The sequence below is a fragment of the Anomaloglossus baeobatrachus genome, chromosome 3 (assembly GCF_048569485.1).
Source record: "Anomaloglossus baeobatrachus isolate aAnoBae1 chromosome 3, aAnoBae1.hap1, whole genome shotgun sequence".
In the NCBI taxonomy this organism is placed as follows: Eukaryota; Metazoa; Chordata; class Amphibia; order Anura; family Aromobatidae; genus Anomaloglossus; species Anomaloglossus baeobatrachus.
Genome location: NC_134355.1, coordinates 473,257,685 through 473,282,339, shown reverse-complemented (window position 1 = coordinate 473,282,339; position 24,655 = coordinate 473,257,685). Strand labels below are relative to the sequence as shown.

The window sequence follows — 24,655 nt, the reverse complement described above, 5'->3', positions numbered from 1 at the left end:
GCACGCTGAGCCTAGTATTATATTGGTGTACACACTGTGCCCGGTATTATACCGGTATACAGGCTGAGCCCGGTATTATACCAGTGTACACACTGTGCCCGGTATTATACCAGTGTACATGCTGAGCCCGGTATTATACCAGTGTACACACTTTGCCTGGTATTATACCAGTGTGCACGCTTAGCCTAGTATTATATTGGTGTACACACTGTGCCCGGTATTATACCGGTATACACGCTGAGCCCGGTATTATACCAGTGTACACACTGTGCCCGGTATTATACCAGTGTACACACTTTGCCTGGTATTATACCAGTGTGCACGCTTAGCCTAGTATTATATTGGTGTACACACTGTGCCCAGTATTATACCAGTGTACACGCTGAGACAGGTATTATACCACTGTACACACTGTGCCCGGTATTATACCGGTGTGCACGCTGAGCCTAGTATTATATTGGTGTAGACACTGTGCCCGGTATTATAGCGGTATACACGCTGAGCCCGGTATTATGCCGTTGTACAATCATATGAAAAAGTTTGGGCACCCCTATTAATGTTAACCTTTTTTCTTTATAACAATTTGGGTTTTTGCAACAGCTATTTCAGTTTCATATATCTAATAACTGATGGACTCAGTAATATTTCTGGATTGAAATAAGGTTTATTGTACTAATAGAAAATGTGCAATCTGCATTTAAACTAAATTTGACCGGTGCAAAAGTATGGGCACCCTTATCAATTTCTTGATTTGAACACTCCTAACTACTTTTTACTGACTTGCTAAAGCACTAAATTGGTTTTGTAACCTCATTGAGCTTTGAGCTTCATAGGCAGGTGTATCCAATCATGAGAAAAGGTATTTAGGGTATGTGCGCACGTTGCTTTTTACCTGCTTTTTACCTGCTTTTTTGCTGCTTTTTCTTCTGCGCTGTTTAATGCCAAAATGGATGTGTTCTTCTATTCAAGCAAAGTCTATGGGAATTTGGGTTTCTTGTTCACACTATGTTGTTCAAAATGCTGCCTTTTTGTGGCAGAACTTTGGTCAAAAACTCAGCTTTTCAAAGAAGCAACATGTCAATTGTTTTTGCCATTTGGGTTTTGCACTGCAAAGCTAAGTTTTTGACCAAAGTTCTGCCACAAAAAGGCAGCATTTTGAACAACATAGTGTGAACAAGAAACCCAAATTCCCATAGACTTTGCTTGAATAGAAGAACACATCCATTTTGGCATTAAACAGCGCAGAAGAAAAAGCAGCAAAAAAGCAGGTAAAAAGCAGGTAAAAAGCAACGTGCGCACATACCCTTAATGTGGCCACTTGCAAGTTGTTCTCCTATTTGAATCTTCTATGAAGAGTGGCATCATGGGCTCCTCAAAACAACTCTCAAATGATCTGAAAACAAAGATTATTCAACATAGTTGTTCAGGGGAAGGATACAAAAAGTTGTCTCAGAGATTTAAACTGTCAGTTTCCACTGTGAGGAACATAGTAAGGAAATGGAAGAACACAGGTACAGTTCTTGTTAAGCCCAGAAGTGGCAGGCCAAGAAAAATATCAGAAAGGCAGAGAAGAAGAATGGTGAGAACAGTCAAGGACAATCCACAGACCACCTCCAAAGACCAGCAGCATCATCTTGCTGCAGATGGTGTCAATGTGCATCGGTCCACAATACAGCGCACTTTGCACAAGGAGAAGCTGTATGGGAGAGTGATGCGAAAGAAGCAGTTTCTGCAAGCACGCCACAAACAGAGTCGCCTGAGGTATGCAAAAGCACATTTGGACAAGCCAGTTACATTTTGGAAGAAGGTCCTGTGGACTGATGAAACAAAGATTGTGTTGTTTGGTCATACAAAAAGGCGATATGCATGGAGGCAAAAAAAACACGGCATTCCAAGAAAAGCACTTGCTACCCACAGTAAAATTTGGTGGAGGTTCCATCATGCTTTGGGGCTGTGTGGCCAATGCCGGCACCGGGAATCTTGTTAAAGTTGAGGGTCGCATGGATTCAACTCAGTATCAGCAGATTCTTGACAATAATGTGCAAGAATCAGTGACGAAGTTGAAGTTACGCAGGGGATGGATATTTCAGCAAGACAATGATCCAAAACACCACTCCAAATCTACTCAGGCATTCATGCAGAGGAACAATTAGGCTATGTGCGCACTAGAGCTTTTTACCTGCGGATTTACCCGCGGATTTGCCCCGGAAATTTCTTGAGAAATGTCTGCAATCTTTGTGCAGACATTTCCCATGAAATTCAATGAGAAAAAAAAATAGCTGTGCGCACTGTGCGGATTTTTCTCAAGAAAATTTCTTGAGAAAATTTTCTCGAGAAACTTTCTTGAGAAAATGTGCATGTCCATTAATTTCCGCAGGTACCGGGGGTATTCCGGGGGTATTCCGCAGGTAGCAATGATGTGCGGTATACCACCGGAATAGCCGCGATTTAACTGCGGGAATGATCATCGCTGCCTGCGGTTTTGCAGGAAGCGATGTCATTATGTCAGGAAGAGGAAGCGGAGCAGACGTCACACTCCCTGGACGCCGCACAGAAGCACTTCCGTGCGACCTCCAGGTGCCAGTCTGTGTCCTGCTCCGGCCTCGCGGCTGCCTGCACTGCAGGGTATCAGTGTCTGCCCGCAGTGTCAGCAGCCTGTCACGCTGCAGCACAGGCAGACACTGACACAGGCAGACACTGACACCCTGCAGTGTTGGGAGCCGCGGGGATGACGATCGCTGCTGTCAGGAGGTGAGATCATTACCTGCTGTGACGATCTCCTGCCTCCTGACGTCAGCGCTGTCTATGCCCGTCTCACGAGCGGCCCGAGACTGTCACTAGCGGTGACGTCACGGGCTCTCGCGATACTTCTGACAACGCAGTCAGTGACAGCGCTGACGTCAGCAGTACAGGAGATGATCACAGAAGGTAATGATCTCATCTATGCTCCTGATGGCAGCGCTCGGCATCCCCTGCAGTGACCTGGGCTGACCTATTGATGTTAGCTCAGGTCACTGCATTGCTCTCCCAGCCAATGGGGAACATTCTGTTCTTCATTGACTGGGACAGCGACTATGGTATGGATCGCCGTGGGACCCCCCCCCCTATTGGATTACGCCGGACGTGGATTGATTGTTCTTTTCAATAAATTGGTTAAAGAGGCTATGTGGGGAGTGTTTTTTCAAATAAAACTTTTTTTGTTGTCTATTTTTTAATTACTACTGACTGGGTTGGTGATGTCGGGTATCTGATAGACGCCTGACCTCACCAACCCCAGGGCTTGATGCCAGGTGACATTACACATCTGGCATCAACCCCATATATTACCCCGTTTGCCAACGCACCAGGGCGCGGGATGAGCTGGGGCAAAGCGCCAGGATTGCCACGTCTAATGGATGCGCCACTTCTGGGGCGGCTGCGGCCTGCTATTTTTAGGCTGGGGAGTGTCCAATAACAGTGGACCTCCCTAGTCTGAGAATATCAGACCCCAGCTGTCCGCTTTACCTTGGCTGGTGATCCAATATGGGGGGGACCGCACGTTTTTTGTTTTAAATTATTTATATAATTTAAAATAACAGCGTGGGGTGCCCACTGTTTTGGATTATCAGCCAAGGTGAAGCTGCCAGCGGTGGTCTGGAGGCTGCAGCCGTCTGCTTTACCCAAGCTGGCTACAAAATATGGGGGGACCTCACGTCGTTTTTTTTTAATTATTTATTTTATGGCTAAATACAAGGCTAAGCACCCTTTAGTGCCACATGAAAGTCACTAAAGGGTGCCAGCTTAGAAAATGCAGGGAGGTGGAACATTATATAGGTTTTTCTCATCTATCTATCTATCTATCCCTCTATCTATCTATCTATCTATCCATCTATCCCTCTATCTATCTATCTATCTTTCTATCCATCTATCTATCTATCTATCTATCCATCTATCCCTCTATCTATCTATCTATCCATCTATCCCTCTATCTATCTATCTATTCATCTATCCATCTATCCCTCTATCTATCTATCTATTCATCTATTCATCTATCTATCTATCCCTCTATCTATCTATCTATTCATCTATCCATCTTTCCCTCTATCCATTATCTGTCTATTGATTATCTTTATTATTTATTGCAGGGACAAACCTGCGGTAAATCCGCGGTAAATCCGCGGCAAATTCGCGGCAAATCCGCGGCAAATCCGCATGCGTTTTTGCCGCGGATTTTTCCGCAGGTGCGGAAATCTTCCACTCCCAGAAGTTTCTCAAGAAATTTTCTTGAGAAAATTCACATTTCTAGTGCGCACATAGCCTTACAATGTTCTGGAATGGCCATCCCAGTCCCCAGACCTGAATATCATTGAACATCTGTGGGATGATTTGAAGCGGCTGTCCATGCTCGGCGACCATCAAACTTAACTGAACTGGAATTGTTTTATAAGCAGGAATGGTCAAATATACCTTCATCCAGGATCCAGGAACTCATTAAAAGCTACAGAAAGCGACTAGAGGCTGTTATTTTTGCAAAAGGAGGATCTACAAAATATTAATGTCACTTTTATGTCGAGGTGCCCATACTTTTGCACCGGTCAAATTTTGTTTAAATGCGGATTGCACATTTTCTGTTAGTACAATAAACCTCATTTCAATCCAGAAATATTACTCAGTCCATCAGTTATTAGATATATGAAACTGAAATAGCTGTTGCAAAAACCCAAATTGTTATAAAGAAAAAAGGTTAATAGGGGTGCGCAAACTTTTTCATATGACTGTACATGCTGAGCCCGGTATTATGCCGGTGTACACGCTGAGCCTAGTATTAGGCTGGAATAACACTTGCGAGTGTAAAATCGGTCTGATTCTCATGCCAGAAAGTAGAACGATTTCTTCTCACATTTCATCAGTATGCTGTCAGTGTGCAATCAGTTTTTCAGCAGCTGCTACTCATGTACTGTTATGTACAGCAGCATTTACATTGTTCTCTGCTACATGATAGAAATCTATTAAGAAAAACGGATGTCACTAGGATGGTGTGTGTGTCGTCCGTGTGACATCCGGTTTTTTCAAGCACCCATAGACTTTTATTGAAGAGACTCGCGCGAGAAACTCACCAAAACGCAGCATGCTGCAATTTTTTTTCTCAGTCCGATTTGGACTGAGAAAAAAATAGCAGCTGGAGCTGCCTCATTGATTAACATTGGTCCGAGTGCAATGCGAGATTTTCTCGCATTGCACTCATGTGAGTTAATCGCAAGTGTGACTCCAGCCTTATATTGGTGTACACGCTGAGCCCGGTATTATGCCGGTGTACACGCTGAGCCCGGTATTGTGCCGGTGTACACGCTGAGCCCGGTATTATGCCAGTGTGCATGCTGAGCCCGGTATTATGCTGGTGTACACGCTGAGCCCGGTATTACACTGGTGTACACGCTGAGCCCGGTATTATGCCGGTGTACACGCTGAGCCCGGTATTATGCCGGTGTACACGCTGAGCCCTGTATTATGCCAGTGTACACACTGAGCCCGGTATTATACCATTGTACACACTGAGCCCGGTATTGTGCCGGTGTACACGCTGAGCCCGGTATTATGCCGGTGTACACGCTGAGCCCGGTATTATGCCGGTGTACACGCTGAGCCCGGTAATGTGCCGGTGTACACGCTGAGCCCGGTATTGTGCCGGTGTACACGCTGAGCCCGGTATTGTGCCGGTGTACATGCTGAGCCCGGTATTGTGCCGGTGTACACGCTGAGCCCGGTATTGTGCCGGTGTACACGCTGAGCCCGGTATTGTGCCGGTGTACACGCTGAGCCCGGTATTGTGCTGGTGTACACGCTGAGCCCGGTATTATGTAGGTGTACACGCAGAGCCCGGTATTATGCCGGTGTACACGCTGAGCCCGCTATTGTGCCGGTGTACACGCTGAGTCCGGTATTGTGCCGGTGTACGCGCTGAACCCGGTATTATGCCGGTGTACATGCTGAGCCCAGTATTATGCCGCTGTACACGCTGAGCCCAGTATTATACTGGTGTACACGCTGAGCCCGGTATTATGCCGGTGTACACGCTGAGCCCGGTATTGTGCCGGTGTACACGCTGAGCCCGGTATTGTGCCGGTGTACACGCCTAGCCCGGTATTGTGCCGGTGTACACGCTGAGCCCGGTATTGTGCCGGTGTACCCGCTTAGCCTGGTATTATACCGGTGTACAAGCAGAGCCCGGTATTATGCCGGTGTACACGCTGAGCCCAGTATTTTACCGGTGTACACGCAGAGCCCGGTATTATGCCGGTGTACACGCTGAGCCCGCTATTGTGCCGGTGTACGCGCTGAGCCCAGTATTATGCCGGTGTACACGCTGAGCCCAGTATTATGCCGCTGTACACGCTGAGCCCAGTATTATACTGGTGTACACGCTGAGCCCGGTATTATGCCGGTGTTCACGCTGAGCCCTGTATTATGCCGGTGTAAACGCTGAGCCCAGTATTATACTGGTGTACACGCTGAGCCCGGTATTATGCCGGTGTACACGCTGAGCCCTGTATTATGCCGGTGTACACGCTGAGCCCGGTATTATGCCGGTGTACACGCTGAGCCCAGTATTATACTGGTGTACACGCTGAGCCCGGTATTATGCCGGTGTACACGCTGAGCCCGGTATTATGTCGGTGTACACGCTGAGCCCGGTATTATGCTGGTGTACACGCTGAGCCCGGTATTATGCCGGTGTACACGCTGAGCCCGGTATTAGACTGGTGTACACGCTGAGCCCGGTATTATGCCGGTGTACACACTGTGCCCGGTATTATGCCGGTGTACACGCTGAGCCCGGTATTAGACCGGTGTACACGCTGAGCCCGGTATTAGAGCGGTGTACACGCTGAGCCCGGTATTATGCCGGTGTACACACTGTGCCCGGTATTATGCCGGTGTACACGCTGAGCCCGGTATTAGACCGGTGTACACGCTGAGCCCGGTATTATGTCGGTGTACACGCTGAGCCCGGTATTATGCTGGTGTACACGCTGAGCCCGGTATTATGCCGGTGTACACGCTGAGCCCGGTATTATGCCGGTGTACACGCTGAACCCGGTATTATGCAGGTGTACACGCTGAGCCCGGTATTATGTCGGTGTACACGCTGAGCCCGGTATTATGCTGGTGTACACGCTGAGCCCGGTATTATGCCGGTGTACACGCTGAGCCCGGTATTAGACTGGTGTACACGCTGAGCCCGGTATTATGCCGGTGTACACACTGTGCCCGGTATTATGCCGGTGTACACGCTGAGCCCGGTATTAGACCGGTGTACACGCTGAGCCCGGTATTAGAGCGGTGTACACGCTGAGCCCGGTATTAGAGCGGTGTACACGCTGAGCCCGGTATTATGCCGGTGTACACGCTGAGCCCGGTATTATGCCGGTGTACACGCTGAGCCCGGTATTAGACCGGTGTACACGCTGAGCCCGGTATTAGACCGGTGTACATGCTGAGCCCGGTATTGTGCTGGTGTACACGCTGAGCCCGGTATTATGCCGGTGTACATGCTGAGCCCGGTATTGTGCTGGTGTATACGCTGAGCCCGGTATTATGCCGGTGTACATGCTGAGTGGTCGTTGTCCGCCGTCTCTCCTGACTCACGGACGGTACACAGTAACATTACCGCTAATCACACTGCTATGTCCCATTTCTAAATAAAGTATCAATGATTTTGAAGAAAAAAAAAATCGGAGCCCAACGTGTGAGGTGGGAGTGACGTCACCGGATGCCGGAAGCGGGAGCGGAAACGGAGCGGCAGAGGAGGAGGAGGAAGAAAATAACAAAACCAGCCGAGTGCAAGGAGTGGGAACCGGACAGGGTGAGAACCGGAGGCTGAGCTTCCCGCCTGTCCCGGTGACCGCCGCCGGGGAGGATGGACACGGACACAGCTCGGTAAGGGCACTGCAAGGATTGGAGCCGAGAGACTGAAGGTAGGAGCCTCACTGAGGGACGGTGAGAGAGCGAGGTGTCAGCCCCAGTACAGAGGCAGCTGTGTGACGGTCCGGGGCAGCTGCCGGCCGCTACAGGGGGGTGCACTGGAGCTCGAGCACGGGTCACTGTGTGCCGGGAGCGGGGGCTCTGCTGTCACCGGCCTCAGGAGAGAGCTGGAGAATAGCCGGGTGTCCTGTCAGCTATAGTGCGCCACCCACTACAATGACAGACACCGGAGGGACCCGGGTATAAGTCACTGTGCTCGGCTGTACGGCGGCTCCGGGGCTCGGTCATAGATGTGAGCTGGACACAGTGAAGGGCTGACTGTCCCCGGCGCTCCCTGATCATCCCCGGCAGCTTGGTTACCATGGTGACCGCTGATCTGTCACCAATAGCACGCGGCAGCAGCAGCAGCCGGCCGCTACTCATCCCTGCCACTGATGAAGCGTCTGCGGGAAAGAGAAGTGTAAGCTTGGCTTACCGACTGTACAAGTCAGCGCGCGCGTGTGTGTAATATATATATAATATATATATATATATATATATGTGTGTGTGTGTGCCATGGCCGAAAGTGTTGGCACCCTTGAAATTGTCCCGAAAAATTAAGTATTTCTCCCAGACAGTGTTTTCAATTACAGATGTTTATTTCCTTTGTGTGTATTAGACACCACAACAAAAGCAGAAAAAAGCAAATTAGACATTTAACACACAACCCCCAAAAATAGTCCAGACAAAATTGTTGCCCCCCCCCCTCATCTTATTTGTCTGCACTCCCTTTGGAATAATGAACTGCAGTCAATCGCTTCCTATAACCATCCACAAGCTTCTAGCACCTCTCTGCTGGTCTTTTGCACCACTCTTCTTTTGTAAACTGCTGGTCTCTCATATTGGAAGAATGCCTTCTTTCAACAGTAATTGTAAGATCTCTCCATAAGTGTTCAATGGGGTTTAGATCACTCATCGCTGGCCACTCACAACTCTGAAGCACTTGGTTTCTATCCATTTCTGGGGGATTCTTAAAGTATGTTTGGTGTCATCGTCCTGCTTGAAGACCCATTACCTAGACCGTAAACCCAGCTTTCTGACACTGGGCACTACATTGTGACCAAAAATCTTTTAATAATCTTCAGATTCCATGATGCCTTGTGCACAGTCAAGGCACCCTGTGCAGAGACAGCAAAACATCTTTGAACCTCCACAATATTTGACTGTAGGTACAGTGTTCTTTTCTTTGTAGGCTCATTTCAGTGAATAGTAGAATGATATGCTTTACTAAAAAGCTCCATCTTGGTCTCATTTGTCCACATCTTCCACTCTCCTAGAAGGATTTTGGCTTGCATACATTTTGGCAAACTGCAGTCTAGGTTTAGATCACTGTTAGCAGTGGGGTCCTCCTGGGTCTCCTGCCATAGCGTTTTATTTCATTCACATATGGACCTATAGTTTACGCCAGGGTTTCCCAAACTCCTGTCCTCAAGGCCCCCCAACAAGTCATGTTTTCAGGATTTCCCTACTATTGAACAAGTGATCGAATCATTATCAAGACATCACCTGTGCTATATTAAGGAAATCCTGAAAACATGACCTCTTGGGGTTGTGAGGACTGGAGTTTGGGAAGTACTGGTTTACGCTGACATTGATGCACCATAGCTGTTTTTTTTGTTTGTTTTTTTTTTAATTTGGGTTTGCTTATCCATCATCATGCAGACTATCCTGCGTGCAACTTTTCTGCAAATTTTGTCTGTCATCTACGTTCAGGGAGATTAGCTACAGTGCCATGGGTTGTAAAAGTTTTTGATTATGTTGTGCACTGTGGACAAAGGATTATTAAGATCCCTGGAGATGGACTTGTAACCTTGAGATTGTTGATATTTTTCAACAATCTTGCTTCTCTTCTATTTAGGCCCAGTCACACACAACGACTTACCAGCGATCCCGAAAACGATGCGACCTGATAGGGATCGCAGGTAAGTCGCTAGGGAGGTCGCTGGTGAGATGTCACACAGTCAGCTCCTACCAACGACGCAGGAACAATACAGGTCGCAGTAGCGACCTGTATAACGATCTCAGCAGTCACTGTGACCCTGTCACACAGTGTCAAACACAGCGATGTGTCCTGCCCAGCAGGACATCGCCTTTGAAGAAAATGGCCTGGACCATTCTGCAACGACTAGAGATCTCACAGCAGGGGCCTGATCGCTGGTAGATGTCACACATAACGAGAGCGCTAACAGGAGATCGCTACTGCGTCACAGAAACCGTGACTCAGCAGCGATCTCGCTAGCGATCTCGTTATGTGTGACGGCACCTTTTCTGTTCTTCATGCCCAGTGTGTCACACACGATGCAAAGATTGTGTTAACTTCTCCCCTCTTTATCTGGTTTCAGATGGTGTCCATATTGAACACACCTGTTACCTGCCATAGATAGAGATAGAGATATATATATATATAGATAGATAGATATATATATATATATATATATATATATATATATATATATATATATATATATATATATATATATATATATATATATATATATATATATATATATATATATATATATATATATATATATATATATCTCTCTATAATCTCATCATCTCTCATTCAATCTCTATCTCACACACACACACTATGTCCTGCACAGCGTTGATGAATACAGCAGTCCCTGCAGCCTCTGCCGGCGTTATGGGTGAGAGGATAACTTTTTGAAGCCTCTTCAGTATTACTTCACGGTCTTATTACACAGCAGATTTTCCTTCTGAGGCACTAAGCTGCCTGAGGATGAGGGGTTACATGTAGGAGGACGGTTTTCTATTCTCTCTGGTGTTTGTCTCCTCGAGCTGTAGGTACAACACTTTCCTGAACCTTTTCCTGTGAGAGCGGAAGCAGAGAGAATGGAGGATATGCCATTCATCGTGCAAGCTCACACAGCAGTATTGTCTCCCAAGATTTTAGAATATTTCACTTTTCATCACAAAGGGACATTAGCCCCTCCTCCACCCTGTAACATTGTAGGGTCTTTTCATGTTATCACTTTTCTAATTTTACCTACTGGTTATTTTGGTGTTATATTTAGGTAATGTCTTTTGTGGCTTTTTTTTTTTTTTTTTGTCAGTGGGCATGTTTATCATTTTCATGACACAAATGGTTACATATTGCTACGTACATATTTTGTTTTGGTTTTGTTTTTCTTGACAGTTACATAATTATCTGCGCATATTGCCCAGGCTAAAACCAGGAGTCAGCCAGGTGATTTTCTTTCCATTATCTTTTTGTCCTGTTTAGGTTCCACTCCTTGTTTGTTTTTGTGCAGTAAGGTGTAGTCTAGCTATAGCAGTTGTACAAAGCAAGTTCAATAACTTACTACTATAGTAGTATTCGTCCAGGCGCTCTGCTTGCAGCCATCTCTTCCTCAATCCTCACAGCTTTGCTTCTGGCCCTGTTATCAACTCAGTGTATTTAGCATTTACTTCCTGGAAAATTCCTTTAAGGTTGATGGATGTGACCTTATTTCAGAGCCATATTGTGTGGATTCATAATGCAATACCTATAAATGTAAAGCTGTGTTGCACCTACGTTGGGTCTAGGGATTTTATTATAAATTGGTGAAAGAAGAAACGCCCTGGCAGGGGCTCTGTAAGGCTAGCATGAGTTATTCTCTAACTCGATATTGAGCCATGGTGAGAGGAGTGTTTTCTGTTATGTTTTGGGTATTTTTTTTTTTTTTTTTTTTTTTTTTTTTTTTTTTAAAAGCCACAGTAGTATAGCTGTGAAGGCATATGTTTCCCTGTAAGCTTATTTTTTTTTTTAAGAGAGAACCTATGTGGCAGGCATGAGCAATTTACTATACAAGCCATAAGTAAATCAGGCTGGAGGTGTACGGGGGGGTTTCGAAGATGTGCTCTGCTCCTCCTAACAGCACTGACTGCCCCATGTATCCACCCAGCCTGATTTACATTGGGCTTCTGTATTAAGGCCCAGTCACACACAACGACTTAGGGGTGCTTCACACACAGCGAGCTCGCTGCCGAGATCGCTGCTGAGTCACGCTTTTTGTGACGCAGCAGTGACCTCATTAGCGATCTCGCTGTGTGTGACAATGAGCAGCGATCTGGCCCCTGCTGCGAGATCGCTGCTCGTTACACACAGCCCTGGTTCGTTTTCTTCAAAGGCGCTCTCCCGCTGTGACACACAGATCGCTGTGTGTGACAGCGAGAGAGCGACAAATGAAGCAAGCAGGGAGCAGGAGCCGGCGTCTGGCAGCTGCGGAGGCTGGTAACTAAGATAAACATCGGGTAACCAAGGTGGTTACCCGATATTTACCTTAGTTACCAGCCTCCGCAGCTCTCACGCTGCCTGTGCTGCCGGCTCCGGCTCTCTGCACATGTAGCTGCTGTACACATCGGGTTAATTAACCCGATGTGTACTGTAGCTAGGAGAGCAAGGAGCCAGCACTAAGCAGTGTGCGCGGCTCCCTGCTCTCTGCACATGTAGCTGCATTACACATCGGGTTAATTAACCCGATGTGTACTGTAGCTACATGTGCAGAGAGCCGGAGCCGGCAGCACAGGCAGCGTGAGAGCTGCGGAGGCTGGTAACTAAGGTAAATATCGGGTAACCACCTTGGTTACCCGATGTTTATCTTAGTTACCAGCCTCCGCAGCTGCCAGACGCCGGCTCCTGTAGCTAGGAGAGCAAGGAGCCAGCGCTCAGTGTGCGCAGCTCCCTGCTCCCTGCACACACAGCTAAGCGGTGTGCGCTGGTAACTAATGTAAACATCGGGTAACCATACCCGATGTTTACCTTAGTTACCAGTGTCCGCAGCTTCCAGACGCCGGCTCCGTGCAAGCGCAGCGTCACTTGCACGTCGCTGCTGGCTGGGGGCTGTTCACTGGTTGCTGGTGAGATCTGCCTGTTTGACAGCTCACCAGCGACCATGTAGCGATGCAGCAGCGATCCTGACCAGTGTCCCCAACTCCAGTCCTCAAGAGTCACCCTCGGATTCTGTTCTCAGGGTTTCCTTAGTATTGTCCAGGTGAAAAGTCCCGCACATATGATCTGTGGGTGGCTCTTGAGGACTGGAGTTGGTGGAATACTGATCACCAATAAGGAACTAAGCATGAATATGCTGGTTGCAGTTTTTAAATGGGTTGTCCCAATTTAGCAGCTTAGCTTCGAAGTGCTCTGCTTGAATGGTGAAAGATGGCCGCGCATGCATACCACCTTCCCAGTGCATGGTTGGTTTTTTTTCTCGCTTTTTTTTTTGTTTTTTTTAGAGTTAAACTGTTGGTGGCCTAGCCTTCAGATGGGTCATTAATGTTTGATATTAGGTTCAAATCTCTGGGATCCCTAAAAGTCTCCTGAATGAGGTTTCAGCCGCTTGATTGATTTCAGTGGCTTGTTAGGGTATGTGCACACAATGACTTTTTCAGGTGGGTCCACCTTGAAACCTTCCTGAAAAGTGTTCAGAAAAGGCTCAAAAAGATGAACATCTGCATTTCAGTGTAAATACAACCTGCGTTGCCTATGTCTAGTTGTTTTTTGTTTTTTTTTTTGTGGTTTTTTTAGCTGCTTCAGGTTTCCAAAGCTGTCATGTGGCTATAAAGAAGGTACATGCCCTATCTTCAGGCGTCTTCCACTTGCAGTGCGCTGTTTACAATACAAGTCAATGGGAAGATGCAGAACATACTCAGGCATCATTTTAAGCATTTTTTCAACGGTCACTAATTTGTCAACATATCATTGATCTTTACACACAACAAACTGGTCACAGCTTTTAATCTCTGGAGGCAAAACATTTTTACTTCAAATAATGGCTACTGTTATATCTGTCACCACTGAGCGTTCCTGCCAGTGAATGTGCTGCTCTGAAGACCAAGTCCTGCCTCGTTGTGTCATGGGTTAATCATGGCTGAACTTCCTGACATTTCTCAGAATCTCCTACAGATGAGTACTTGTTTTGGAGCAGGATGGTGTTATTCTTCACTGTATATCTGCAGAAATATCCATTATTACTGCTTGTCCTGCAGCCTCAGTCCGTAATAAAACCTAAGAACATGGATACTCAAGTTTGTCATTGCCATACATTGTTGCCACTAATTCTGTATTTTTTGCGAAATCTTTTCTACGAGGTTTTTTCAGTGATAAGGATGTATATTTAAAAAAGAAAAACATATAATTCTGTTATTAATAATAATAAAAAAAATAGCAGGAAGGCAACATCTGATGTTATGAGGCTGTGCCAGCGGCTGAAAACACAAACTTATCTGATCAGCTGAAAGTCTCTGTGATATTGTAGAAGTAACATGAAAACGTTCGGCCGTGTTGCTGTATGGTATTTGCAAATCGGATATACTTGTTTACCGACATTCATTTCTTTTATAGCCTTATTGCCCTCACAAGCTGAACTTTCTTGTGATTGCTTTCCTGCTTACATTTTATTCTCATGATAGTTCATATTACTACCTTGCAAGTTTCGCCATTCTCACTTTGCCTGCGCTCCTCACCAGCATGTCCATCCGTGGTGGGGACAACCTGGACAACTTCTCAATTTCTTGGAACTGTGGAAACATTTGGGAAGGATCTAAATGTTCTATGAAGTAGAGAATTTGTTTTTTCTTAAACTAGTTAAACACTTTGTATACTTTGAATCGTGTGTACAGGCACTAAATAGTATTACTGCTGATCAAATAATGTGTTTTATTTTTTTTTTCTTTTCTCAGTTTTGTCACTAACCCTGAAGGGTACACACACCCTTTAAAGCACACCAATCACCAGGATTTTCCTATATAAACTAAAGCCAGTCCTATACTGGCTGTATCATGCTGATTCTATACATACCTTTTAGTTGTCAGCTAGGATGCAATGTTTTAGAAACACAAGCAAGTAAAGTTTGTAAAATGAACAGCTTTTTGATCGGCAGCAACTGCCAACCAGCTAATAGCTGGGGTGGATATTCATAGTGATTTCCACCCCCTGCTTGTTATTTATGCTAATTCTATTATAGAATCTTTTTACTAAGTGGGTAGAAGGACCTTTGCTGATGTCATACCCATGTGACCAGAAGGGGCGGGGCCTCATCCAACAGAAAAATGTTTCTTCCTGGTATCGGCTATGTTGGCTGAAGCCCCGCCCCTTTTGGCCACATGGGTATAACATCAGCAAAGGTCCTTCTACCCACTTAGTAAAAAGCAGACAGTACACTGATGGTGTGTGAATGTAGCCTTAGAGTTGGATTCCAGTTGCACAGTTTTCAGACATGTACTTGCATTCTCTTGCATTTGCAAGTATATGCAACTTAAAGGGGTTTTCCTCTACTAGGACAACCCCTTCTGATTCCACTTGTTTTCCCCCCCAGTTTAAATAAAAAAAATCCTGTACTCTCCTCCTACTCTGGTGCAGGTCCATTGTTATCGGTAGCCTTGCTTTGGGGCTCACGTAACCTTGTGAGGTCACGCCCTTCATCCAATCATTGTTGGCTTCTGTCTCCCTGCCTTTGGACCAAATGAGCAATCACCAGGAAGTGAATGTCAGCCACAGCGTCACTTCCTGTTGCTTAATTTGATACGAAAGCGTGGAGAGAGAAGCCAGCGGTGATTGGCTGCAGGGCTCCCGTCACGTCACAAGGTCACGTGAGCCCTGAACCAGAGCTACCGACATCACTGGAACGGCGCTAGAACGGGAGGTGATTAGAAGGTCTATTTCAACTGGGGGGACATGACTGGAATCAGAAGGGGTTGTCCTACTAGTGGCAAACCCTTTTTAAGTTTCAACCTTTTTATATCTGAAGTCTGGTATAGTAGACAGCCCTATCGCCGCTTTAGGATGGATTTTTATAGTTTTCTTTTTTTTTTTTTTTTGTGGTTTGGGAGCTGCTAAATTAGTGTAATTTTTTTTTTTTTCTTTGCAGGTTCCATATGCAGGATACATGTTGTGCTGATAGCTTTCTCCTAGAGAGGTAACCAGTCTAGCTTGGCAGTCATGCCACCAAGACCTTCCTCTGGTGAACTATGGGGGATCCACTTAATGCCCCCCAGGATACTGGTGGATTGTTTACTACCAAATGGAATGATGGTGACATTAGAGTGCCTTCGTGAGGCCACTCTCGTGAACATTAAGCATGAATTATTTAAGGAGGCTCGGAAGTACCCTCTTCACCACTTACTCCAGGATGAGTCCTCTTATATATTTGTTAGTGTTACTCAAGAAGCAGAAAGAGAAGAGTTCTTCGATGAAACCCGTCGTCTGTGCGACCTTAGGCTGTTCCAACCGTTCCTCAAAGTAATTGAACCTGTAGGCAATCGGGAAGAGAAAATCCTAAATCGAGAAATTGGTGAGTTCTGTTGAAATCTGTACCACTAAGTTGTTATAGATAGGAAGATGTGTATGCTGTTGTAAAGACTTGTAATAGTTGAGACTTGGTAAAGACTTGCTCTTTTCTTAAACCATTGAAAGTGGGTTTTCTGGCATCTTGAAGTGATTCTGCACTTTGGCACTGAAATGTGACTTTACATTTGTCTTGATAGTCACGTCGGGTAGAGTTATTATACAAGACAAACATATAGTCACTTTTTAGTGCAGAATGGAGGGTCGTTTTAATATTGGTTGACAACCCTTACTTGAATGAGAGAGCTGCAGTACCATTCATGGCCACTACATGAGCTGTGGCACTGTGCTATTTCTCAGCCACTGGCCATTCAGTCCGCTGAAGGTGGGTATGCCAGTGTCAAACCTTTAGCTGGCTGGTGGCTGACCTATCCTAATAACACATTAATATTAATACCGCTAAAATTTAGCATCATATAAAATTAATTTGGGCAGTTTTCTGTTAAACTATTCTCTCACTTTTATTTTTGTTCTGATATTTAATTGTAAACATTAACATATCTTAAGTACAAATGTAAAATAATCCTCTAGTACTAAACTGCTTACGTTATTTTTAGGGACTAGCTTGGTTGTATTGGACAAGTTGATGGGGGTGTTCCCATCCTAGTGCTCTATACAACTACGGTGGGGATGCCAGGGGGGGGGTTTATTCTTTTGTTTTAGGATATGCCTTATTAAAGCATGCTGCAGCTCTCATTTGTATAGTAAAAATATACCCCTCATTAATAAAGAAAAAAAAAATGGTGGAATTCCTTTGCTGTTTGCTAGAATCATTTTAAGAATGTCGTTCAAATGTATCCATAAGATAAAGCAGGTGAGTAGTGCCTAGGTTACCAACTGGTGACTCTTGTAGGAATAGTTCCATATTATTTCTGTGTGCAGTACTTATTTCCACACTAGTCACTGAGCCTCATAACAGTCACAAAATGATTGATTACACTGAATGGTAAAGACCCCATACACATTAGATAGTGATAATATTGCCAACAGCGATTTCCCCCCCACACCCCATTAACCAGGAATGCTCGGTCATGAGAGCGTGCCGCAGTGGCTTATTTCTTGCAGAATAAAAGGATTGGTCATTAGAAATCCATCTGTCTGATTTCCTCTCTATCCCAATGTCAGCAAGGTCAGAACATGACCGTTTAAAGTCATCAGTATTGTTCGCGCAGTCTTTAATGGTAGTCACACTGACCTCCTTTGCTTGCACACTCATCCCCTGTAGTCCCAGAAACCCCCCTTTCTAGTTATTACCATAAAGACCCTCCTGTTTCCTCAGCAGCCTGTAATAGTTGCTAGCGACTCTCCCATTAGTTACAGCAGCGGCCTTCATTACCTCTTTGCACTCTACTTCAAAGACGCTCCCTCTGTTGCTCGACCGCTACATTCATGTAGCCTGTTGCCCTACTGTAGGTCATTTTCTGATATACACCCAAGCAGGCTCACAAAGTGCTGTAATCATATGAAAGCCATTATGTGCTTTCTCTCCACGGACAGTCTGACCATTTCGCCTGTGATGGAGTATTTTCCGACATATAAGACGACTTTTTAACCCCTGAAAATCTTCTCAAAACTCGGGGGTTGTCTTATACGTTGGGTGTCATCACTTTACGCACAATAAAACATATTCTCACCTGTCCTCTGTTCCCACGCTGCCTCCAGCTGTTTCTTGCAGTCCGCACACGGACTCATCCGTGATAGCATCCGTGCACAGAGCACCTGCTGCAGGATGTCGTCATGGCTTTACTACAGTTGAATGCTTTACGGCGCCACAAAGCATTCAACTGCAGTAAAGCGCTGACAGTAACGGCGGCCCTATGCATTGGACGCGCTTTACTGCAGTTGAATGCTTTGTGACGCCGTAAAGCATTCAACTGCAGTAAAGCGATGACGTCTGTGTGCGGACTGCAAGAAACAGCAGGAGGCAGCGCGGGCACAAAGGACAGGTGAGAATGTTTTATGTGTAAACAACTGTCTGATAGGGGACAGAAGGGAACCAGCAGGAGGGCATTATTAAACAGTGGAGACATTACTGCACGAGACATAGGGGATTTCTCTAAACAATGGAGACATTACTCAGGTCGGCTTACACTCGAGTATTTATGATATATCCCAAACTATATTTTAACTAGAAAAGTTGGGGGTCGTCTTATATGCCCAGTCGTCTTATACATCGGAAAATACGGTATATGATTTCAGTGATGGCATGAAGTCTCATGTACTGAATACCAGGTGTAAGTGTAGCCTGTGTTTATGTAAAAGCTCACATGATGGCTGTACAGATTATTATGTAACATTTATTTTTTCTTGCTTTTGAAAGGTTTTGCAATAGGGATGCCCGTTTGTGAGTTTGACATGGTGAAGGATCCAGAGGTTCAGGACTTCAGGAAGAATATTCTCAATGTCTGTAAAGATGCAGTGGAACTTCGGGATGCAAATGGCCCAATCAGTCGAGCACTTTATGTTTATCCTCCCAATGTAGAATCCTCTTCCGAGCTTCCAAAGCACATAGAAAGCAAACTGGACAAAGGTAAGTGCTTCTGCTGCCATCGATGAGACCTGCCAGATGCTACACAACTCCTATTAATGCAAGACTCGTCCTTCAGAAAGTCTTTTTTTTGTTTATCAAAGTTGTATAGACTTCATTATATTCTATATCTTCCTATAAATAGGAATACAGGTAATGAGGTTGTCCCAACTTCAACGGGATATTTCCTAAATGGGACCAGCATTCAATCCCGAGAGCCCAGGAGGCCCACCGATCCCAGTCATGAATGTAGGTCTGGTCCGGTATACACTGCTCCCTCCATTAATTTTTATGAGGGCACTAAAAATTGTAGAGCTGGCTTCATACAGAAATTATTGAACATTTATGGCATTTTCAATGTTATCCCAGATCGAACAATCATTTAAGTTTATTCTCATCAGCATTCTTTAAAAAGGAATGAAAAATATAATTTTGTTTACATTATCGTTGCTTTATAGAGAACGAGGAGCGACTTCAACAACTTGGGAGGGATAATCTTGGTTGATGCAATTTGCTTCCTGATTGGGAGGTTCAAATGTGATAAATGTTAAAGGGAACCTGTCACCAGTTTTTTGCCCTATATGCTGCAGCTCCCAGCAGTGAGCTCTTAGATACACATTATAACATGCTGTATATAAGAGCCCATGCCGCTGTGTAAAACATAAACACTTTATAATACCTAACGGTCACGCTACAGTGTATTTTAGTCAGATGAGCGTGTACATGACACGTCCTACGTCATCCACACTCGCCGGCAATGAGGTCCTGCGCAGGCGCACTTTGATCTGCCCCAAGCAGGGCAGATCAAAGTATTGTAGTGAGTATGCGCAGGACCGGCGATTGTGTGTATGACGAAGGACGCGTTCTACACACATGCTTCAGAAGGAGGACAAAGATGGCCGTAAGAGGAGGTGCCAGCACCGGAGAACAGAGACAACCCCATCTGACTAGAATCCACTGCAGCGCGGTAGGTGAGTATTATAAAATGTTTTTTATGTTTTACACAGTGACCTGGGCTCTTATACAGCATTCTAACATGCTGTGTATATATAAGAGCCCACTGGTGGTTGCCGAAAAACTGGTGACAGGTTCCCTTTAACTTGACAGCACATTACATGCTATTATGGAGCAAACCTTAACCTTTATTTTAACACTTCAAAATCCTTTGAAAATGTTGCCTTAGGTTTGCTGCATAATGGCATCAATGTGTTAATGTTGGTTACATCTGTAAATATCTATTGCCATGATTAGCTGGCATTATACACCCATTCAGTATATTGTTACCCTATATTAAAGCAGCATTCCAGCGGTTTGTGTTTTTGTTTTTTTTATAATTATTATTTTACTGCTGGAGTGGTGCTTCTAATCTAAGCTGTCTGCACGTAGTAGTAGTAGTATACTCCTCCTCCGGCGTCTTCATCTTCTATGAGCACCACTCCCAATGATCTTCGACAGGTTGTGATCTCCCGCATCACTCCAGTGTTTCTTGGAGCTGCCCTGGAGGTCTCCAATGCAAATTTCTGAGAGCCTCTTTCTGGAGGATGAGATTGAAAGGGTAAAAGCACCACTCCAGCGGTATAAAAAAAAATAAAGCTGCCACAGTGTTACTTTAAAGGCGAGGGGAAACAGTGACTTTGTCTGCTATACTTTGTCATGTAACCAAGGATTGCTCGGTGTCGCTGTACATTGCAGCGCAGTACAAGTGAATCTGGGAATTGGATTGACTTTTGAGAATACTGCGACTGTTGTAAGAAAGTTGTAAAAAAAATCCGACAAGGTGACAAGTAGGACTGTCAGGTCTGCAATGTGAACCCATTCACTTGTGTTGTGCGCAATGTAGCAGTGATTCCATACGAACCTTGGTCTCATGGCACGTGCCACAGTCAAACTCGTCTTGTAGCCCTAGCCCAAATCGACTAACGTCAGGGCAGATATGTGACGACATTGGTCTTGAGAAATGTCACACAATTTAAGCAATCCCTGATTGAAAGTTAAAGGTTATTCATTTCACACGTTCATACAATAAGTTAAGTAAAATTTATTTCTTTTTCGCTCCTAATTGGGAGACCCAGACAGTGGGTGTATAGCTACTGCCTCTGGAGGCCGCACAAAGAACTACACTTAAAAGTGTAAGGCCCCTCCCCTTCTGGCTATACACCCTCCCGTAGGAGTACGGATTCCTCAGTTTTAGCTTTGTGCGAAGGAGGTCAGACACGCACGCATAGCTCCATTGTTTTTAGTCAGCAGCAGCTGCTGACTATGTCGGATGGAAGAAAAGAGGGCCCATACAGGGCTCCCAGCATGCTCCCTTCTCACCCCACTGTATGTCGGAGGTGTTTGTAAGGTTGAGGTACCCATTGCGGGTACGGCGGCTGGAGCCCACATGCTGATTCCTTCCCCATCCCTTTTTACAGGGCTCTGGGTGAAGTGGGATTTACTGGTCTCCAGGCACTGAGACCGTGCTCCATCTACAGCCCCTGGAGAAGATGCTGGATGGAGCGGAGTACATCAGGGACATGGCCCTGCTTCCTCAAGGTACTCTGTGTCCCCGTGCATTTGGCGCTCACACCGCAGCATGCTGGGTGTTGTAGTGCGCCGGGGGACATCAGCGCTGCGGCGCTTGTGCCATGGCCTCATTCAGCTTCGCTGAAGCAGGCACACTATTGGGACACGGTCGCGCCGGCCGCTGGGACTGCGGCGCGGCTGGCACTTGTGGTGCGCCGGGGACTTCAGCGCGGGCCGCGCTTTTACGGCGGCCGCGCTGATAACTCGAGTCCCCGGCTTTTGCGGCCTGCTTCCGTTCGTTCCCGCCCCCAGACCTGCCAGTCAGGAGAGGGGCGGGACGCTGGTCAGTGCATCAGCGCTGAGGGCTGGAGTCGTTTTTACATACTCCAGCCCTCACAGTAGGCACAGAGGGGACACTGTTTCCCGCACTTTTGTTTAGGAACTCCCACGGACCGCCCCTCTCCACAGACGCCGGCAGCCATTCCTGCTGACACGCTGAGCTGCAGAGGGGAGCCGGGGAGACCCAGACAAGGAATTCTGCGCCTCTTACCCGCTATTCAGCGGGCGGTAAGCAGCCCTCAGGGCTCACCCCTCTTGTGCCAGTAGTATTATTAGTATTTTGTTCCTGCAAATACTTTGTACTGCATAGCGCTGATCGCCCTTTTGGCTATAGACTCTCTCACATTGCAGAGAGCCAACAGCATGTCGTCCATAAAACGCAAGGGTGCCAAGGCACAGACATTATATGCTTCCTGCACCGCATGTGGGACTTTTCTACCGGCAGGCTCCACTGACCCCCATTGTGTGCAGTGCTCGGCCCCTGCGGCGCTTGCACAGTCGGGACCTCTGCTGGACGTGACCCAGGGTGTACCACCTGTGAATGCTGTCCAGGTGACAGGAACTGAGTTTGCAGCTTTTGCTGACAGAATGTCTCTCACTATGTCACAAATTCTTGACACATTGCGAGCTAGGCCTGTACTTCAGGCCACGGACACTGTGCAATCATTGCCCCCTGGTCCCCCTCAGCTGAATTACCTCCAAGCTCCGGGACGGGCACATACACCTCAGGGTGAAGACTCTGACTCGGACGATGGCCCCGGGCAGCCTAAGCGGGCTCGCTATGAGGGACCTTCACATTCATCTCAATGGTCAGGATCCCAGCGAGATGAATCTATGGGTGATGAGGCGGACGTAACTGATCAAGATTCTGATCCTGGGACCGCTCTCAATCTAGATACACCAGATGGTGACGCCATAGTTAATGATCTTGTAGCGTCCATCAATAAGATGTTAAATATTTCCCCACCAGCTCCTCTTGTGGAGGAGTCAGCTTCGCAGCACGAGAGAATCCATTTCAGATATCCTAAGCGTACATTAAGCACTTTTCTGGACCACGCTGACTTTAGAGACGCAATCCAGAAACCCCACGCTTATCCGGAAAGGCGTTTTTCTAAACGGCTTAAAGATACACGCTATCCTTTTCCCCCTGAGGTGGTCAAGGGTTGGACCCAGTGTCCAAAAGTGGATCCTCCAATTTCCAGGCTTGCAATTAGATCTTTGGTTGCAGTTGAAGATGGAGCGGCACTTAAAGATGCCACTGACAGGCAGATGGAGCTCTGGCTGAAATCCATCTATGAAGCGATTGGAGCGTCGTTAGCGCCATCTTTTGCTGCCGTATGGGCACTCCAAGCTATCTCAGCCGGGCTTGTGCAAGTCGACTCAGTCACACGTGCATTTGCCCCGCAGGTAGCACCATTGACCTCGCAAATGGCGGCATTCGCGTCGTACGCAATTAATGCTGTTCTTGACGCTACAAGCCGCACGGCAGTGGCGTCAGCCAACTCCGTTGTTTTGCGTAGGGCCCTGTGGTTGAGACATTGGAAAGCAGATTCTCATTCCAAGAAGTGCTTAACCAATTTGCCTTTTTCTCGTGACCGATTGTTTGGAGAGCGTTTGGATGAAATCATCAAACACTCCAAGGGTAAGGACTCATCCTTACCGCAACACAGACAAAACAAACCCCAACAGAGGAAGGGTCAGTCTGGTTATCGGTCCTTTCGAGGACCGGGCAGGTCCCAATTCGCCTCGTCAAAAAAGACTCAAAAAGACCAGAGACGCTCAGATTCTTGGAGGTCTCAGTCACGCCCAAAAAGGACAGCCGGAGGAACCGTTGCCAAAACGGCGTCCTCCTGACTTGCAGTCTCCGATTCCCACACCCTCGGTCGGTGGGAGGCTTTCCCACTTTGGCGACATTTGGCTGTCACGCGTCAAAGACCGTTGGGTGAGGGATATTCTGTCTCACGGGTACAGGATAGAGTTCAGTTCTCGTCCGCCAACTCGTTTCTTCAGAACTTCTCCACCACCAGACCGAGCCGATGCTCTGTTGCAGGCGGTGGCCGCTCTAAAGGCGGAAGGAGTGGTGACCTCCGTCCCTCTGCAGGAACAAGGTCACGGTTTTTACTCCAATCTGTTTGTGGTCCCAAAAAAGGACGGATCGTATCGACCCGTCCTGGATCTAAAGTTGCTCAACAGACACGTAAAAGTCAGGAGGTTCCGGATGGAATCCCTACGCTCCGTCATAGCCTCAATGTCTCAAGGAGATTTTCTAGCATCAATAGATATCAAAGATGCGTATCTCCACGTGCCGATTGCGCCAGAGCATCAGCGTTTCCTACGCTTCGTCATACACGACGAACACCTGCAGTTCGTAGCGTTACCTTTCGGTCTGGCAACAGCCCCCCGGGTCTTCACCAAAGTCATGGCAGCAGTAGTAGCTGTTCTGCACTCGCAGGGTCACTCGGTCATCCCGTATCTAGACGACCTGCTTATAAAGGCACCCTCTCAAGAGGCATGCCAACACAGTCTGAAGGTGGCACTAGACACTCTCCAGAGTTTCGGGTGGATTATCAACTTTCCAAAGTCTCATCTCACCCCGACCCAATCTCTGACTTATCTTGGCATGGAGTTTCATACTCTCTCAGCGATAGTGAAGCTTCCACTGGACAAGCAGTGTTCGCTACGGACAGGAGTACAATCTCTCCTTCAGAGCCAGTCGCACTCACTGAGGCGCCTCATGCATTTCCTAGGGAAGATGGTAGCAGCAATGGAAGCGGTCCCGTTCGCGCAGTTTCATCTGCGCCCTCTACAATGGGACATTCTACGCCAATGGGATGGGAAATCGACGTCCCTCGACAGGACTGTCTCCCTCTCTCAGACTGCCAAGGACTCTCTGCGTTGGTGGCTTCTCCCCACCTCATTGTCACAGGGAAAGTCGT

The 24,655-nt window shown here is 46.6% G+C and overlaps 1 protein-coding gene across 2 annotated transcripts in view; it reads left to right on the top strand.

Annotated features, from left to right (window-relative positions):
* The first annotated feature begins 7,754 nt into the window (after positions 1-7,754).
* The window catches only part of PIK3CA (phosphatidylinositol-4,5-bisphosphate 3-kinase catalytic subunit alpha), a 136,906-nt gene continuing 120,005 nt past the window's right edge, over positions 7,755-24,655 (top strand). Inside the window, exons 1-3 of one of the 2 annotated variants that reach the window (XM_075340608.1) lie at positions 7,755-7,917; positions 15,873-16,295; positions 18,669-18,878. In XM_075340608.1, coding sequence (XP_075196723.1) covers positions 15,944-16,295; positions 18,669-18,878 — 562 coding nt within the window. In that variant the 5' untranslated portion in view covers positions 7,755-7,917; positions 15,873-15,943. Of the gene's footprint in view, positions 7,956-15,872; positions 16,296-18,668; positions 18,879-24,655 lie in introns of both variants that reach the window. The other variant, XM_075340606.1, reaches the window with a different exon arrangement.